Source organism: Polyodon spathula, chromosome 12, assembly GCF_017654505.1.
Source record: "Polyodon spathula isolate WHYD16114869_AA chromosome 12, ASM1765450v1, whole genome shotgun sequence".
Lineage (NCBI taxonomy): Eukaryota > Metazoa > Chordata > Actinopteri > Acipenseriformes > Polyodontidae > Polyodon > Polyodon spathula.
In genome coordinates this window covers 34,432,255-34,449,909 of record NC_054545.1, presented here as the reverse complement: position 1 = coordinate 34,449,909, position 17,655 = coordinate 34,432,255, and the positions used below count along the sequence as shown (strand labels likewise).

At 37.9% G+C, this 17,655-nt stretch overlaps 1 protein-coding gene across 17 annotated transcripts in view; it reads left to right on the top strand.

Annotated features, from left to right (window-relative positions):
• LOC121324193 (rap guanine nucleotide exchange factor 6-like) overlaps positions 1-17,655 on the top strand; it is a 75,948-nt gene that overhangs the window by 6,051 nt on the left and 52,242 nt on the right. For 13 of the 17 annotated variants that reach the window (XM_041265775.1, XM_041265777.1, XM_041265778.1 and 10 more), the window contains exons 2-5: positions 8,252-8,322; positions 9,437-9,493; positions 9,928-10,011; positions 15,662-15,731. The exons of 1 other annotated variant lie outside the window; for it this stretch is intronic. In XM_041265775.1, coding sequence (XP_041121709.1) covers positions 8,252-8,322; positions 9,437-9,493; positions 9,928-10,011; positions 15,662-15,731 — 282 coding nt within the window. Of the gene's footprint in view, positions 1-8,251; positions 8,323-9,436; positions 9,494-9,927; positions 10,012-11,270; positions 11,432-15,661; positions 15,732-17,655 lie in introns of those variants that run through there. 3 more of the 17 variants (XM_041265776.1, XM_041265781.1, XM_041265782.1) reach the window with 3 other exon arrangements.

Below are 17,655 nucleotides of genomic sequence, written 5' to 3'. Positions count from 1 at the left end.
ATTACTGTGTGATCCCATTGGCTGGAAAGTTTGCAGTGTTTTTGGTACAGTGCGAGATTGACAGTTGGAAGTTTGTGTGGTTGATTGGAAATCTACAGGTCCGTACAGCCTTTCATATTAATCAATTTACAAATTAATTAATGAGTTTAGATGAATTAACAAATACGTTTATGAATTACTGTATGAATAGACGAATTGCTGGACAAATTGACAAACAAATTGACAAACTAATGGCTGGACAGTTTTGGACCATATGGCGCTCCATAGTAAACAGCTGCCGCCCTTAAATTCCACCCATGGAAATCCTCCTGGGGAAAAAAACAAAAAAAACAAAACCCTGTCCTGCAGACCTGTCCTGCTTGATGGAGGAAAATCTCTGTGCTTATTGTACTCTCACTCTAAACGCAGTCTGTCAATGTCTACTTCCTAGCTGTCCTTGCTGTATCTATTTAAATTTAGAATAGGAAATATTCACAAGTTGTAAAGCAGATGATGCTGGCTGACATTCAATAACGTTATTTCAACTGATCACCAGCAATACAGACTTGGTACCTGTTCTCTGACAGCACTTTGAATAAACTTTATGAACACAACAGCACGATTACCAATAACACATTAAAAAAAAAGTAGCCTAATAGTAAATACTGATATTTAGCTGGCTGTACAAATATGCACTCAAATCCTATTTAAAAAACTGTCATGTAACTGCACGAAGTGGGCATTACCACATGATTAAGCCCGCTCCTTCGGGCTCTAATGTTTAATTTAAATCTCAATTCAGGAATTAAAGTTTGTCACAACCTTTATCCATAAATAAAACACAATTCATGAAACAATTCTACGATCAAATGTTCAGAATGTGAAGTCCTGTTTTGAAACTGCTTGTAGATTCCTGTTACTCTTCTAAACTACTCATGCATCCTCCGCAGCTAACCGTTGTGTTTGTTGATTGGTTATTTTAAAAATCAAAATGGTCTCTGGTTTGGCTTCAATATACCATGTCATCGTCAAAGCAAGCAGACACTGCACAGGCGGCTCTGCATTACCCAATCACAATCCTGGCCAGCGCAAGAGTCAGGGTGAGTTCACCGAGATCTGTGCAAATTCTTAGAAGATGGTTGGCTAAATTGGTCAGATTCTGCACACAATCTGCCCAGAATGATCTCTGATTATCATTTACGGTAAAAGAATGAACACAGACCCGCATGTGTTGTGCCATATGTTTGATACTTGATGACTAATGCAGAGGAATGTGCTTAATATGTGAAATATTTTAGGAATGCTAGTTAGTCATTTCAGATGCCTATCCTGGGGTTTAGTGCATCGTTAAGAACTGTGCTGGCCATTGTACTGTAATACCGAATATGAGTGCATCAATAAGCAGTTTCAGTGACTAAGTAATAACTGTGAACAAAAACGCAGAGCTTTACATAAGTGTTGGTCTTGGTTTTATTGTACTACAGAGATTTAGAGAACCAAGTTGTGTGTAATCCCTTTCTTCAAAGAGGTTTTCCTTTTTGTGTAGTCTCTCTTTCTGTAAATGTGTGATCCATTCCATGTATTGTATAACTGGGAGCTTCGATGGCAGTCGTAAAGTTACGTTAAATTTGACCGTAAATAAACTCTGTAACAACCCAGACGAGTTGTAAAACACGATTTAAAGTTATTTTCAGTATGTATAACCTTCAGTGGCTTGCAGATAGAATGGGTGACACATACGGTATTGTATAACTATAGGGAATTCATCTTTCCTTACTGATCACATGCATCTCCTGCCTGCCCAGTATGAGGAGAACAAAGTGACCAAGGAAGTCGGCTGACCTCTCAAACTGAAGCCTGTGTTGGCTGAGCCGTGCTGCTGCTGCTGCTTCTACAGTAATGGTAAGAGCAGACTGAAGGCTTTGCCCTTAATCACCAGCCATTGAACTGTGCAGTTTAAGAGACTGAACACAGGAAGCCACATCTTTTATCACATGTCATTAACAAGTTTACATGGAAACAATGTGGTGTTCCAGATGTTCTCTGAACTTCTCTTCCTGTGCAGTATGCTCTTGACCATGGCAGAATTCCTCACTGTAACACATATTTACATTCCTGTAATGAAGTGATACAGCGATAGGAATCAGAGTGAATGTTTGGAATGCCAGAGCAGGCTGGGGTGGAAGAAGCAGGTGAGAAATGGTCCTGATCTTTGTAGACCTGCAGACATACCTCACGACTCAGTCAGAAGATTTGCAAACAAAACCTGTGGGATTGCACTCATTACCTGGAGTTATCAGGACTGTAGATATAGAAAGACATCTACTGTAATGGTAAGTGTTATGCAGTTGTGGGAGTCTAGCTCTCATTAATCTAAAATGTGCCAAACTTTTCAGAGAAAGCTAAACATTAACCCATAGCATAGCTTTACAGTACTGGACATCTAGTTGGCAATGAAGCCTAATGGCGAGCTAAAACCTTGTAAACACTTACTGTATGCAACTTTGAAGTGACTAGAATGATTTCTTTGTATTCACATGGAACATGTCTCTGTTATGGACAGCGTTAGAATATTTTGAATCTCTTCTGATTACAGCAGCTACACTGAGGGCGGAGTAAATACTGAGATAGTGGAGTAAATCTTTACAAGTGTAGGTTTGCATGTATTGGAAAATGGAACAGATGTCATTCTCGGTTCCTCCTGAACAATCCGATTTGTGTAAATGACACTGCAGCCTCTTTGCAGTAGGGCGTGCTGGGTTTCACTCATTCGAGGGAGAAATCCGATCCCAGAGCCCTCAATCTAGCTGCTGTCATTCGCCAACCACTTTCATATACTGTAGCTTTAATTGAATTCAACAAACAGTTAGGCCTGTATTCGTTTGCAACGCCCCCTGATTAAATGAAATAAACTCCACACTACTGGCAGTGATCGTATACATTTCTGATAACAATTAAAGGCAGCTGGAAGGCCTTATTTGGTAAGGGAGCCAAGCTCCAGTCTACAATGCAGCAACTGTACCATTAGAAATGCCTGACTGAGTGAGTGTATTTGATAGAAACCTCAACTGGGCCAATGGTAGGTACAGTAGCTTCACTGCTTTTATAGAACTTTTCTAGATTCTGGGTCCAAAATAGGCCTTGTTAAATTCAATGACATTTATTTATATATAAATATTATAAAATTTGCTGGCAATTAATGCTACTGTAGGCACTGTAGCAGTCTGACTGCAAGTTGATTATGTACAGCAGTTCAGCAGCTATTTAAAATATTCTGGTTTTGTTTTTAAACCAAGGTAATTGACAGTAAAATATGCTGTAGCTTAAATCTAAAATCCAATGCATGTCCAGCAGCCTGTCGTTTTCCTTTAAGACTTTTTTGCAAAGGCTAGTTACTGTTTTGTATTCAGCTTCCAGTTTGTGCGTTTGTCATTATAAAAGCAGACCTGGCGTACAGGTTTAAAAATAACTCGGACGACAGACAACACAGGCGTTTGTTATTTTTTGACTTAAAAATTTTTTGGTTGAAAAATACCCAGGTGAAAAGTGAATGCCAATAACTCTCTACTGACAGCACATCACGGTACAATACAAGTACTTCACAAGTTTAATCTGCTGTATGCATGTTCATGCTGTATCTGCTGTATGCATGTTCATGCTGTATGCATTTTCATACTGTATTTGTCTGAAACAGTTGCGTTGTTTTTGTTTCTGCTGTGATCTGCACTTTAGTGGGGCATTCAGCAGTTTCTACATCGTGTTTAATGCAGGATCAGTTCCCTTACAAAGCAGGAAATGAATGCCTGTCCACCAACCATGACTATAGCAACCAATAGAAGCTGCAGTGCTAATCATATTCTGTCCTTGTTACCTATTGTATACACTGTGGCTCCCAGTAAAACCTGAAATGGTTGAAACTGCTATGCAATAGTCTTATTTCCATCCCGGTAAATAAAGAAATCGCTTACAGTAGCAATTGTAAACCTTCATATTGTTTCAGACCCAAATCAGAACAAAATATCAAAAAAGTCGTTAAAATACCGCTGTTGCTTAAGTGTTCTGTTCAATTTATCTGAACTGGGGCAGGTCTCAATACTGCTGTTTTTTGTTTTAATAAATTAAAAGAAAGGGTCTTTGAAAACCATCTCAAACTTTGTATGTGACTGTACAGTTTTTTTTAACATTGAAATGCTGACCACAAGATCTGTACATTGTGATTGTCTGATTTACAGCATGTTATTGAAGAGCGTGCGTGATTACTGTAATTGAGACAGACAGCAAGCTTCTAGCCCTGCTTTCCAGTGCTGTACTTTAGCTCCGCAGTTTGTAATTGTACTGCCCTTAATCCTTGAGAATCTTTTATTATCAAAGCTTTCCATTTTGAGAGGCTGGTGGTTTAAATCAAATTGCCCACAATAGAAAATATTTAAGATGCAGCGGGCAATTAATTGGTTAAGGTAAGAGTGCCAAGCTCTTTGCTGTCCAGAGTTCGCAGGATAAAACACTAAGTCATGTGGTTAATGCAGAGAAGTGTTGGATCATCAAAAGTGGATTTTTTTCTACAGTTAAGTCACAGAACACAGTGGTTTATTTTACTGTATGTTTTTAGTCATGATTTTACAAAGTACAGCTGCACAAAGAAAAGACAAAGCATTATTTGCACCACTAAGCAAACGTTTTGTAATGTGGAACTTAAGAAAGTGGACCTAATGACACCCCGACCTACCTCATTTCTCAGTTATGCTGTATGGTACTGAAGGATGGTTAAACTTTACTGTAAAATACATCTTGTCACATACATGTGGTAAGATATCTTTTGTACCTGTTCAAGTGCAAGGCCATGGGTTGAGGTTCTATTACAATGGTCACATTATTAGGGGAAAAAGCGGGACCACCCAGTGGTGTATTATAATTTTTTGAAAATGAAAACGTAATAAGTCGTCGTCTTCTTACTGTGATTATTTGTGACAAAACGTAATTATAATTTTTAAACCTCAAAGTATATGTTTAACATGTCCTTAATAAATTGACGTGTTTTGAGCTTCTGTAATGCTAAAGGTGGTAGGCAGCCAGACCTGTTCTTGTGCTCTGCAATGATGAGTTCTTAAGGCATTATGATGAGGCATATACCATAGTACCGTACAGTATTGCACTTTGTGATGTGGGCGTAATACAGTAGATTCAGTGTGAACTCTTCATATAATCACAAGAGGAACGATCAAACAGACCTAAAGACACTATTTTAAATGACAGTAGGTGGCAGCAGTGAAGTAGGATCTTCTACTGTAGTTTAATGTTTTAAAAACCGTGGGGACGTTTGCTAGCAGGACCTTTCGTGCTTGACCTCCATTGTATTACTAAAGCAGGTCAGTTGTGTGTGAAACAGGTTGCAGCTCGAGCTAGTCACGATACGCTGTGTCCATTAGACAACTGCTTAGACAGTATGTGTGGATCAGCAATTCTGAACCTCACTCGCCCATGCTCCACATTAGTTCATTAGTTCAGTTATCATAGTGTTCAATTGTTTAACTCAGGGATGCTTTAGAATCATTGCAATTGCTCTCTTGTGTCAAATAAAAATATATTTTCTTGTTTTTGTTGTAAATCATGCCAGATGTTTCCAAAAATACAGTACAGTACTTCCTTATTCTAAGAGTTACGTGATTAGCCTTGTCTAGCCACATGTTAATGGATTAATTTGCTTGCGCACATGCAGATCTGGAGTTTGAGTGGCACAGTTAGCTGATGAAGACATGCACTGCTGAAGGTTTCACATTTTGATGATAAGGCTGCAGCACATTTGAATTCCCAGTATTTAGTGTTTTCTATTGTTTGTATTCTGAGGAGCAGAGGGAGAGGATTCAGGGAAAGGCGAACAAAACAAATGAAGCCGTTTTCCATATTGATTCTCCTGCTTCGTGCATTATGGACGGCTCTGGTGTAGTAGATTGGAAATGTGCAGCCCTGTAAGGAGCCTTCGTATTGAGTGCAGCATCATACCGAGAAAGGGAAATAGGAGCTTCATTGCACTGCTGTAAACACACCCATGGAGTGGCTTCAGGCATGGCATTATGAGCAACACTCTTAATATAAATTGTTGCATACTGGGCTTCTACTATTAGTTAAGCACAGGCCAGAATGTACAGAATAAGCAGGACATGTAGGTTACAATATGAACAGAATTCATGCGGGAAATATGCGAGCCATGATTCGTTAATGTCTTGCAGTGCACAATAACAGTCATGCACTGCTGTAGAATTTAAATGGCCTGTGTTGACGTATGTATGTAATATTACAAAGTCTTGCACTGTAAAGTTTGAAGGCAAATGCTATCTTTTTGTAGTGTTTTTATTTTATATGTATAAAATCAGTAAGTGATCCAGTGCTGTGTATACGGTACACGATGGTGCTGTCCATACGGTACACGATGGTGCTGTCCCTCTATGTTCACGCCTTTCCTAACCAGATAAAAGGACACAATCCATCACATCTACAACAGTACCAAAACTGAGACTGCAGAAAAGCTTTTAGGGGAAAAATAACAATGATTCATTTTAGACAGTTACTGTCAGTCACCAGGGGCAAAACCACACTCCTAACTAGCTGTTTTTATCATGGATGGTAAGCCACAATGAGCATGGTTTGACTTTGGAGCTGTACTGTACAGTAGGTATACTTTATTGCAGTTACTGTGTCATTAGTAGAACATGAGGATGTGCTGTACTAGACCACTCCATCATGTGCTAAATGCATATGAACACTCATGCAGTGTAAGACTTCAGAGCGTGTTCTCTAAGTAATTCTGCTTTGTGCTGGCTGTTGGTGACAGAGTTTTTAAAAAAAAAACTAAACAAATAAGCAGCCCTTTCTCTCTTTTTTTTTTTTTTTTTTGCACTGAACGATATGTCGTTTCTAAAGGCTAAATGAGAAAAAATGATCAGTCTCACTCCCATTTTCCTCTGCAGCTTCAATCTATTCTTTGGTACCGTAGCCTCTAGCTCCTGATCCCTCTGACATGAACCTCACTCTGTTCTTTTTCTTTTCCCAAGATGCTTCATTTTTCAGACCCGGGTCTGACAGTTGTGCTGCATGCTGCGTGTTGGTTACACACTTCCACTGGTATGAGTTCCACAGCCCTCACCACATGAAGACAATAAGAGGCTAGACATCATGAATCATATTTATTTATCTTATCTTACTACCATAAGTACACTCAAGTCACAGCCTACAGTACAGTATTTTCATATTTTAGGAGGCAAAAAAAAATGTTAAAAACAGCATAGGATGTCAGCAGTTTCATTATGACAAGCGGATAGCCTTTGGTGGCCAGACAACTACTACAGTGCTCGTACTTTTATGTGAACATTATTTTTTCAGATCGTATCACTCTTGCCAGTGTATGTGCTGCTGTGTAAACAATCAGTAATTGTACATATTTTCTGGGTAATGTATTTCTTATCAGGTCAAACTGAAAAGCCTTGCTGCAAAAAGGAAATGCCATTGTTGCGGAATTGGGTATAATTAAGGACTTCAGTGTAGTTGTTTTAGGATAACAGTCTATGTTGTTACAGTACATACAGTACCATGCTAAGAAGGGGTTGTCATTATATGATATTTCTGGGTGCAGTTTCTCCATGTGTTTCAGTGTGTTGGGCTGGGTGCTAACAAGCCCACCTGTTTATAATTGCTGCCTGACTGCTGAAAAGATTCAGTGTTTTACCTGCCATATGGCTGATTTTATATTTTTTCACACATGCATTCTTTTGACTCCAGTGGCCCCTGTTCACAGATTCCGTTCAAACAGCTGTGTTTAAGAGTATTGCTATTTTTTAAAGTTGCTGTTTTCTCTCAAGTGCAAGGGTGTCGTCCGACTGTCTGCCACTGTTGTTTTTACTGAGCAAACGTCACGAGTAAGGCTGACAGTAATCTAAAATGATATGAGGTGTTGGGGAAGGGAGGGACGGTAGTGTGTGCTCGCAATCACCTTTTTTTCCCCATTTTAACAAAACAACCAAATGACCAAATCTAGTCTACAGTACTTACTGGAAAACAGAGCTCATCAAACACATGGCTTTATGTTGCCCATTCTTTTTCTTTTAAAATGTGTCTAAACGTCCTTTTTATTCAGGTGTCCCATTCTCGCAGGTAGGATGCGGAAGTTCAAGGATTCTCTGGATGAAAGTGTCTTTGCTCACCTGAGACTTGTGGTACTTAAAGTAAAACAAAAAAATTGTCATGTATTTAAGTAAAATGTGTGTGGTTTTTTTTTTAGGATTTAAACACTATTTTTTCTCACCTTCATGGCATGGATATTTTATCTCATCTCCGAGAACATCAGCTAAGGTAAGTTAAACATCTGGATGAATGCTAATAGGCAACACACAGTACTGTCTGAAACTACTGTAATTCAAGGTGCTGGCTTTTCCATAAGAAAACAGTTGCACACTAGATGTCTTTATATTCTCCATTCAGGTCACTGCTAGGGAAGTTTAACCCTTTCAGTCCTGAATTATGTTTGTGAAAATTAAGTTATGCATGAGAGCAGGACTGTCTCAGCCTGGGACCTAGGAGTTCCGTGAGGTTCCGCCATGATTTCTGATGTAACATGTTAAGAGATAACACTTGATCTTGTTCTGCATGGTTGGTAACAGGTGGTCAGAAGTGGGCAGATGGTTTGAAAGATGTACATCAGAGGCTACATTAACAAGTTGCAGTTTAAATAACAGTAAGGGGGGAAACCCTAGAATAGGTTTATTGAGGGTGTTTTTCCTGTATTCAGATTCCCCTTGGAAAGCACCAGCATTTTTTGCGATACCATAGCTGTAACTCACTGCATATTGTAGTTGTTCTTGGTGAGGAAAGATTCCTTGGGTAATAAACAATGTTAGGCTTTAAAAGTCTTGTATGGAAAGGGGGCTTGCAACGTTCGGGCATGCATGGTTGAAGCTCATGTTCAAGGGAGCATGTGTGTGCGTCTACAGTACATAAACAGCCAATAAAACGGTGATTATAGGGCATTACCTTGGTAGACAATCTTGTCTGTACTGTTGTGCTCTACCTATCTAACAGCCATCTACGCGAGTAGACACTAAGAACAATAGTGAATTTTAGTTGTAAAATAAACACCCCGATGAGACACTCTTTAAGGTTTGGTTTGCGGCTGTTTGACTGAACCTTCCTATTAAAAATTATTATATTCGGTCACTGTGCCGTATGTATTTGATTTAACAGAAGAAAAAAAGATTGGTGAAGTATACAACACAGATTTCACAGATGACTAATCATTTTGGAAGTATATCTTTTAGATCATGGGTTAGGCATGAAACTGTTTATCTCAGTAGCATACAGTTTTATTACACTTGCATTTTTCTCTTAGAAAAAAAAAATGTGTAGGCTGTAACTTGGCTAGAGCAGCTTGCCACTTAAAAACACTCAACTGCTTTTGTTTTTTTGTCAGATCAATGTGTACCACAGCTCGTTATGAGAGGCATGAAGCCCATCGTGTCCTATTCTAGTAAGTACTTCGGATCACCAAGTTTAGAATAACCATTGGAGGCTTACGTGTTTGATAAAGCATGGTCTGTATAGTCTTGAGGTACTTGAATGGATGTAAGGCTCCTGCTGCTGGGTAGTTTGAAGCAATACAGCTTCTACTATAGATACACTTTTTATATGAGCAGCAAAATCACATGTCTCATTGCCATCACAGTAAAGCCTATTAGAATGGTCAACATGGCTTTGTAGTTAGTACTTAGTCTGCAGGTAATGTTAAAAGAAGAATTTACAAGGACATATGCATGGAGTGAAGCTGTGCTGCTGAGTCACACCACACCCTAGTCGCCGGACTTGAGGAAGCTGATCTTTTGCCAGTCAGCAGAAATGCATTTGTTTTCTTATCACATGATGCTTTTATTGTTTTATTTTTCTTCTTCTTTATTGTATTTGCAGCCCCCACAGCATTTCTACATGTTGGTATATCCTACTATCGGGCTCAGTGTTCATGAAGGAATCCATGTTTTTACCCAGATGCTGGTATGTGCAGTGCATTATAAATCTATGCAACATGTATTCCATACTGTAATAACAGTAAAACAGTAGTTATTTCAAGCCTATTTTCAGACTGCAGGCTAGTTGATGAGTCACCCCCCTTTTTAATGATTTTGTAAAAATGTTCTTTAACATTTCTTCCAAAGAAGTTAAGTTGATACAGAAAGATCATACAAAATAATCTGACAAAACCAGCCTCATACAAGGTTGCAAGCATGGCTGATATATCATAGACTCTATGTCTGTTATTAAAGTCCACTTGAGTCTTCATTTCCAGGAACTTTCACAGATATCCTTTTAGGATGTATGTAGTCTTACTATAATCCATCTAAAACACTTCCTGGAAGTTCCCAGCATGAAACCTACAGAAAGGGTATTTCTTAAGTGCAGCTGGCCAAGAGTGACCAGAATTATTTTTTTTTATATTGACTTTCAATACGGTTTTTCACTTGGTTTACTTCTTGATTGGGTTTTATATACAACTTTTGGTAACAGCAAGATAGCTTTAGAAGTGACAATAATGATTTTATTTTGTTCAGATAATTGGAAGCCTATAGTTGTTGTAATTCTGTAATATATAACATTTTATAAATTAATCACTAATAACAACTTAAATATAAGTTTTTTCAATGTTGTGGTTTTTTATTTATTTATTTATTACATTTTACAATATTATAGTGAGAAATTCGGTCTGTTTTTTATGAGCAGGGCTGCAGCCCTATTTAATTACTTTACAGTGGGTAGTAAAGAAAGAAGAAAGCCTCGCCAAGTTTTTAATGCCCTAGTTAGCGCACTGATTTTCTAAGTGCATGTTGATGAAACCCAGCTGCTGGGCAGCAATCAGGGCCCGGTTCTGGTATGCGGAACTGCTGGCAGCCTTGTGACTGAACCATGTGTTCCCTGAGCTCGGCCAGCCAGGAAATGAGAATGCTTTCCACAGCGCGACGCCAATCTGAGCTCTGTTCTAACCACAAACCATGAGAAGCTAAGAACAGTCGAGGGAAAACAAGCAACTTTAAATTTGAGATTTGGAGGGAAAGAAGCCTGAGCTTCAGGATATTTCTGGATTACAAGTTGGGAGGACAGTGCTTTTAAAGTTTATTTATTATTATTTTATTATCTACTTCCATTGAAGCTATATATATATATATATATATATATATATATATATATATATATATATATATATATATATATATATATATATATATATATAAAAGCTGTTTCCGGGAAAAGTTTAGTGCTCCGAAGTTTCCCCGTTACTGAGCGCAGATTTTAAATTGAGTTGTCAATAAGAACAGACCAAAGCAGATTTGGATTTGACAAACTTCTCAGACCAAGGAAGGAAGTATGTTGTAATGAGGATTTGTATGCATTTGCTCTACCTTCACAGGATTTATTGAAGGTAAGCCTGAAGTGTTTATGTAAACTCACGTTTCATGCATACTGTAGTTGCTATCGGATTCAGTCTGATAAATTTAATTACAAAGGCAGTTGTGGTTTTAGGGTTTTAATCTGTTTTTCACAAAATGGCAAAGGGAAGCCTGTTTTTGGTCCATTTAATTATGTATTTGTTCAAGTTTACTGTGAAGCTTCAAAATGCTGGTTTTCCTAATTTATAAGGGAAAGGAGTCTCTTATGGCTTAATTATTTAATTATGGTGTAACTTGTTTTCCATTGTGCCTGTAGCTTACATTGGCTACATTAAATGGTTCTTGCTCTGACTTAGTTGATCCCTTTAGTGCTTGCTCCCTGAAGCTTCGGGGTATACTAAGGCTGTGCTCACACTGGGTCAGTTTAGAGGGTTTGGTCTGCACTTGGTATGGTTCGGTACTGCTGCTGCTGAATAATAGTGAAGAAATGTTCAGTCACAGCTTAGCCCCTGTTGTGACCTCATTCTAATTGGTGGAGATTTTACTGGACGGATGTAAAAATAGACGTGGATAGATAGAGTAAATGTTTGGCTTGTAGTATAAATGTTGCAGTGATACATTCTGTTGAGAATAAAGTATTACCACTCCTAGAATTCCCCACAGAAAGAGTTTCTGTTTAAAAGAGCAGCTATCAATACCACTAGTTTGCTGTCGTCATGCCACTGCTTGCTGTAGGTGCAAATGGAAAAGCGTGGAAACATTTATGAAAGTTACTGCGGTAAGTCTTGTGACTATTGGTGCTAAATCAGCAGATTCTGTTTCCAAGGTTATGCAGATAGAAGTGTAGGCTACCCCAGTAGTGAGCAACATCTTAAAATAAATAAATAAATACATTTTCTCCAGTACGATTTTTTTTTTTTTTTTAAAACAGGCTTGAAGTTTATTCTTGTGTTTTAATTAAATTCAGAATCTGTAAAACACTAATTAATAAGAGCATTTTTGCTATATAATGCAGAGGTGAAACATTTGTTGTAGGAACCTTTCTATATCTATTTTATAAGCTATATATAAGATTATATAAGACTTATACACTGGTGTGTCCTATAGGCTTTTTCCTGAAATTGTCTCAAAATGGGGGGGGGGGGGGGACTTATACACCGTTTTTTACAGTAACTACTGGAAGAACTATAGAAGCTTTTTTCAAATGTGTTGGGATACTGAAATAATAATCTGTCTTTATTTTTAAATTAGGCAGTGATATTTTATTGTAACAACAGATGGATGAATAACATTTCATGTATTTGCACTGTATGTGTTTGTGAAAGTTTTGTATCAACATTACACCTGCCCCACTTACCCAAATCACATACTGTACATGTGACATATGGCACAGGCATCTGACATATATGCATACAAACTGTATGCTCACCATTGGTCTGAGTGAAAAGTCTTGAGAAAGGAAGCACAGGAGAAGAAATCCATAAAAGGCAATAACCCTTGATTCCTTGGACTATTGAATTGTATGTCGGTGGAAGTACAAAATAATATAAAGTGTGCAAAAGGAATTGACCAGAGTGGATTTTATTTTTTAAAAAGTCATGAACTGGGTGCAATAAAGCCAACTCGCTTTAAAAATAAAATCCTGTATTTGGCAGTTCAAGTCCAGCATGCAAATAAATGTTCAAGATAAGACAGAATGTTTATTTTCAATCTGCTGTACTGTGTGTGTGTGTGTGTGTGTGTGTGTACTGTACGTTAAATAGGGTTCCCTCAAGTCATAGTAAACAAGTCTTGAAAAAGCAGCGCTAAGAAAACCCTGGTTATGACGTAGGCTGATTAAAAGTATTTGTGTGACACACACTGAATACAAAACAGTATGTAATTCAGTATGTTAACAAGGTAACATTATTCAGCAGGTTTCATTTTACCTTATGAAGCCAATGAGTTCATTCTATAGGCTGAAGCAAAGCTTTTGGCCATAGCTTTAGCTTTAGGTCACAGATATAAAGCAGCAAGCCCTGGGGAAGCCAGTGGAGAGAGCTGACAACATCTAAGCAGCAACTGAACTGAATACATTAGCTTATGCTGGCCGGGGACAAGAAGCTGCTTGGCAAAATCCCCACCAGCTGACAGCAAGGTTTAACCTCACCCAAGTGTGAAGAGAGGTGTCCAAGCAAGCCTGTGTCAAGGCTGGGATTCAGGACAACGAATCGCTCTGCTTTCAGCGAAGGTATTGAGTTTGTGTAGAAAGAGAAGGTCAGAGCTGATGTAGATACGTGCATCCTTTTTCAATCGTAATGGACAGCGAGAGTTTGCATTTACAGCGGGCTGTTAATAAAGTCTCCAGCACGGATAGGATATTCATTATTAACAAAGGCCTTGGCAGCGCTTGAATTAAATATAGCACATTCATATTCAATGTGGGGCCGATGGTCAACACTTAATTCCTTTAGCATCCTGAAGCATAAAAGGGAACATTTTGAAAAGACATCTTATCTCTGCATCATTATATAGTGCGGTCGGCACATTGCATTTCGAGTGAATTTAGCATGTGATTTACTGAATGATCTGATAATGCAACACAAATTCTTTATTGTAAAAGCTGCTGGTTGTGACAGTGTATTAAGTAGTTCTGCTTTGCAAATTTGCTAGATACAGAAAATCTTACTCTTTTTGTTAAATTGGAGCTTTTATTTTTAATATGGGTGTCTCCTTTGATTACTGACCATTTTAGTGAGCTGTGATCCTGCTGAGATTAAAAACAAATACATCAAAGAGGTGAACTTGTTGCTGTTGCCTATTGGGGCCCAAAGCCAATGTTCTTTCAGGTTCAATTGTATAGATTTTCCTTCTCTCTGTATTTGAATGTAGATTATTTGTTGCCGTGTAGCTTAAAGGAACAACGGAAATGTATGTCAACAAAGAAAGAACAAAAATGTCTCTGAATTGAGTGAAATTACTGACTTGGTTTTCAAGTCTACTCATCATCAAGTAGAGAGGAAATCTGCTGTCACAAAGTGATCAATAAAAGGGTGCTTGTCTTTTTGGTGTTAGTAACTACTGCTAACATGGACTTATTGACTGATCTTATCCCTGCTTCATCTTGAATTCCTCCCACTTCTCTTGAAATATGTGGCAGCAACATTTACTATATACTATATCCCTTTCAGGCACTGTGTGCACAATTGTATCAGGATACGTTTCCTATCTATGTATCTATTTTATAATGCATATGTGTTTTTTTCAGAGCGATGGTAGGGCAACTTCTCAAATGCCATAGAGTTCACACAAACTGTTTTGTGTTTTTTAATAAAAAAATGATTTCTGTTTATTTTTTTTTCCATTTTATTTGATGTAGTAACTTTACCAATTTAACGAGATAGGATATTACTCACAAAAACTAGCAAGTCTTGAAAAATACAGTTATTTTATATACCAGAATTTTCACTTCTCACACTGTTGGTTTAATAGCTGCGCTGGGGTGCTTTTACCACAGTCTGCTTTAAAGACAAAGGGCTTCTTTTGACAGTTTGGTTTAATTTCTTCATTTTGGATGTATAGCAGTTTTTGGAAGGTAAATGTTTTTGGAAATCTTTGAAAATTCAAAGATGATTATTTTTGAAGACCAACACAAATCCTGGTGTAAATGTGTCATGCTTGGATATTCCCTTTTTAAACCATTTCACCCCTTTGCTTACCAGTTTACTGTACATACTAGCTTTTGTCTATATTGATTAATTTCTGTAAAGGAGACCTACAAAAGTAAATGCTTTTTCTAACCTCCTGATTTGTTTTTATTAATGTGATATTACTGGTTTATTACTGGTGCTTGGAATCTTTTTGGTTTCTTCAGGATATACAAATATTCAAATACAACTCAAAAGATAAACTGCTCCATCCTGGTAAATTAGCTGTAGGTAACAAGGTCAAAATGCAACTCGACCATTGGTTTGAGTCTGAACTCTAACTCACAAAGTCATTAGATACCAGGAAGCAGCAGGTCCTTATCTTCTGTTGCATGGTCTTTGAGGTATCTGCATATTCCTATTTTTAATGTATAAAATATAAGCAAAGATCTTCAACAGAAGGAAAGGACGGGGCCAGTGATAATATAGTTAGATATGTTCCTACTCCTTTAAAGCAGAAGATTCTCAATATTGTTGTCGTTGCACTTATTTATTTTGCATGTGTTTGATATGTGATTGCCCTTCATGTATTTTTCTTTTCTGTGTGTTGATGTTATCATTGTGTTTTCCTGACAGTTTTGGTAAGCAGTCTGGGGGGAGAAGAGGCTGTGAATGCATCATTTTAGAGCCGTCAGAAATGATTGTGGTAAGTGGACTGGTTTCTGTGTTTTTTTCAACGTGGTCGGTGTACTGTGTGGTTGGATTAAAAAGTTACAAGCGGATTCTAATGGAAAGATGCCATTTCTGTACATTTTAAAATGGGCAGCCATCCTAAACATGTAGGTTGTGTGCTTGCATAATTTTACACAATAATACTAATGCTGCAGCTGAGAGTGTTCCAGTGACTGCCAGTATCGCGATTCAAGCGGGTTTGTCGCCTCCAGCTCTTGTAGGCAGTAAATTTAGTATGACACATGGCATCCTGCGTGCACTTTGAAAATGGACAGTGCAAATAGAATGGTTTTGCATGGAAATTCTAGTAAGTGGTGCCTATGGAATACTCATGTGTCAATGTTGATGCTGCACAAGGCGTATTACTTTTCTGTGGAACTTGTGTTTCCCTAGCATTGTACAGTAGGTATAACTCTTGGGGAATGTCTGTGCCATCTACTAGGTTTTGCTTATTAACAACAATCTCTCTAAAAAACAATTTGGTACATTTCTTTACAATGTTTAGGGAGTTTGACCCTTTTGTTTTTTCTTTTGCATGGATATACAATTGTCTTACACTTTTTGCTCCAAAAACGGAGTGGAATTTAGTTCAATAATAATGAATAATGACCCTACAAAGGAGTGTAGAATATCCATTCATAGAGTTTATATAGGGGTTCATTTTTGTTTTTCTGATTTTAATTTGCTCTAACTGGAATCACGTACGTGCATTCTGTAACATACTAAATTTGCATCTCCCTATTGCAAGTGAGTTTAAGTCATGATGGGCAGGTGTAGAGGTTACTGACGTTTCAGGAGGGAGGGACTGAAAAGTGAATGGTCACCTATCCATCCCTCCAGAAGAGTTTGTGCAAGGAAAACCAAGCTCACGTGGCAGGTGTTTCAGATTATTATTATTATTATTATTATTATTATTTATTATTATTATTATTATTATTATTACTATTTTTTATTTAAAAAAAAAAACAAAAAAAACAATCCATTCATGTCGTCAGCTGTCACCCAGCTAATGACATGCTTGATTGTGGGGCTATAAATCGCTGATGCCAGCATGGTCAACCGCACGGCTCTGTGGGCAGTGTGCTGGTGTAACAGTGAAAAGGGTCACTGCACAGTAGGACTGTGTTTGAAAGAGGCTGTCTACGGAAATGGCTGTATGTCCCCTTTAGCTGATGGACAAGGCAGACACAAAAGAAGGAAGCCCAGCAACAGAGCAGAATGGAAATAAGGATCCCATTGCAGAGAAGTTTGAGAGATTCCAGCTTTTACTAGGAGTATTATTAAATACACCCGAAAGTGTTAACTATGCATGAAAGATGATGAATGAGTTTGGAAATTATACCCACGTGCACATGCACACGCACGCACGCACACACACACACACACACACACACACACAATAAGGACTAATGCAACGATTACATATTGTTTTTGCTGTAGTCTTAGTGATGTTTCCGTTCTCCGTTCTGTAAAAGAGATTTCTTTTTAAATTTAGAAAAACACTCCGCTGATGAACATACACCATTTTGTTAATGTTCCTATTTCTAACTGCGTAATAAACAAGCCCTGTCTTTTATTATGGTATGATTGTGCTTAATGGCTTGTTTGTCATAATTATATGTCAGTTGAGAAGCATTGGTTTAAAGAGTGTATTTAGTCGCTTTGAATAATAGTTGTTATTAGTAACTGGGCTAGATTTATATGCGTCATTGTTGACCCACGATTCATAAAATATAGTGGAAACAATTGCCCAATGCTTGGCAGCATTTAAATAAAAAGAAAGCTTTCCCTGTGCAGATGTTTTTTCTTACCAAGATTGTAATCCTGTTTCCTCCTTCATATGCTGTGCTTTGCTCCAGGTATACTAGGCACACACAGCTGCTCCTATATGCTTTTTT